General features: G+C 48.9%; 1 protein-coding gene across 1 annotated transcript; it reads right to left on the minus strand.

The window, feature by feature from the left end:
- Positions 1–443: 443 nt before the first annotated feature.
- LOC134944034 (cyclin-dependent kinase 5 activator 1-like) lies at positions 444–1,241 on the minus strand. Its single transcript, XM_063932574.1, has one exon. The coding sequence runs from the start codon at positions 1,239–1,241 to the stop codon at positions 444–446; it is 798 nt and encodes a 265-aa protein (XP_063788644.1).

Here is a 1,241-nt window from a genome sequence, read left to right on the forward strand (position 1 = left end):
ACTGCGCATTTAGACTGTTCTAACTTAACAAAAAATGAATATTGCGTTGGTCCATGGTGGCTGTGCCACTACCAATTCTTAAAGAACTGGTAACCCCATCGCCAAGGGGCCACGCCCGATAGCCATGCAATAACAGCCACGGGTGGGTTTCTTTGCCTTAGGTTACCAAGCCTGAAATTGGGTTTCTTTGCCTTAGGTTCCCAAGCCTAAAATTGGGTTTCTTTTGCCTTAGGTTCCCAAGCCTGAAATGGGGTTTCTTTTGCCTTAGGTTCCCAAGCCTGAATTTGAGCTACTTTATGGTTCTCAAGCCAGAGCTGCAGAATTTTCATCAATGCTCACCACAATTACTGTTTACTGTTTGCCTCTACCACCTCTGATGGGAGGCTGATCCACTTTTGAGGCCGCACCGCCGGTTTTGGTAACGGGGTCTGTCCAGTATGATTTTAAGCTGATGTAATATCCTTCTGTCCACCCTCAGCTTTAAGATCCTCAAAGACCTGGGCAAAATACTGGGGGTCAGCATGGAAGCAGAGCATCTTTGCACTCATTAGGTTGATAACATAGAGGCAACGACTCCAAAAGGCTTCCTTCGAGCATTCAACAGGGAACGGCATCAGTGGGTAGGAGAGCTCACTGCCCACGTATGCATAGGATACATACAGACATGTTGATAGACTTGCGATTAGCTCCCACTCGCTGAGCAGCTCGGATGACATGACCTCTCGGCACAGCATGTAGAGAAACGCTAGATTGGTCGGAGTGATGAAACTGACATTCCGCCAGTATTGATAGAGGAAGTTGTCAACAGCGGTTATCCATAGAGCAATATATGTTGGTGATAACTCCACGAATTCTTTACACCTGCGGCAGAGGAACTCCATTAGACAGCTGAACAGGTCGCTGGTCGATGCCTGCACCATATTGGATTTTGCAGGTGAGCGCACTTCCTGGTCTCTACCAGGTTCCTTGTCAGGAGCATCATGTGAGGCCTGTATTAAGGCTGGGAGATCCACACAGGATAGCATGGAATCCTTCCTGCTCTCAGTGATGAGGTGGGTAATGTTGGTTCCACCCATTTTGCCTTGCCTCCTCTTAGACATGAATCTCCTAAAGCGCGCGATGAGCGAACGTCTCTCGGCAGGTCTTGCAGTCTCGCTGTTCTCAGTGCGATGGTTCCTACTTGAGTCCTCATCAGGCCGCCTCGCCTTGCGGCAGCACGGAATTGGCATACAGTTCCACAT

The sequence above is a fragment of the Pseudophryne corroboree genome, chromosome 7 (genome assembly GCF_028390025.1).
Source record: "Pseudophryne corroboree isolate aPseCor3 chromosome 7, aPseCor3.hap2, whole genome shotgun sequence".
Lineage (NCBI taxonomy): Eukaryota > Metazoa > Chordata > Amphibia > Anura > Myobatrachidae > Pseudophryne > Pseudophryne corroboree.

What these genes read in the sequence shown, in the direction of transcription:
- LOC134944034 (XM_063932574.1), bottom strand. Translation starts at nt 1,241, where the DNA reads ATGTGGAACTGTATGCCAATTCCGTGCTGCCGCAAGGCGAGGCGGCCT.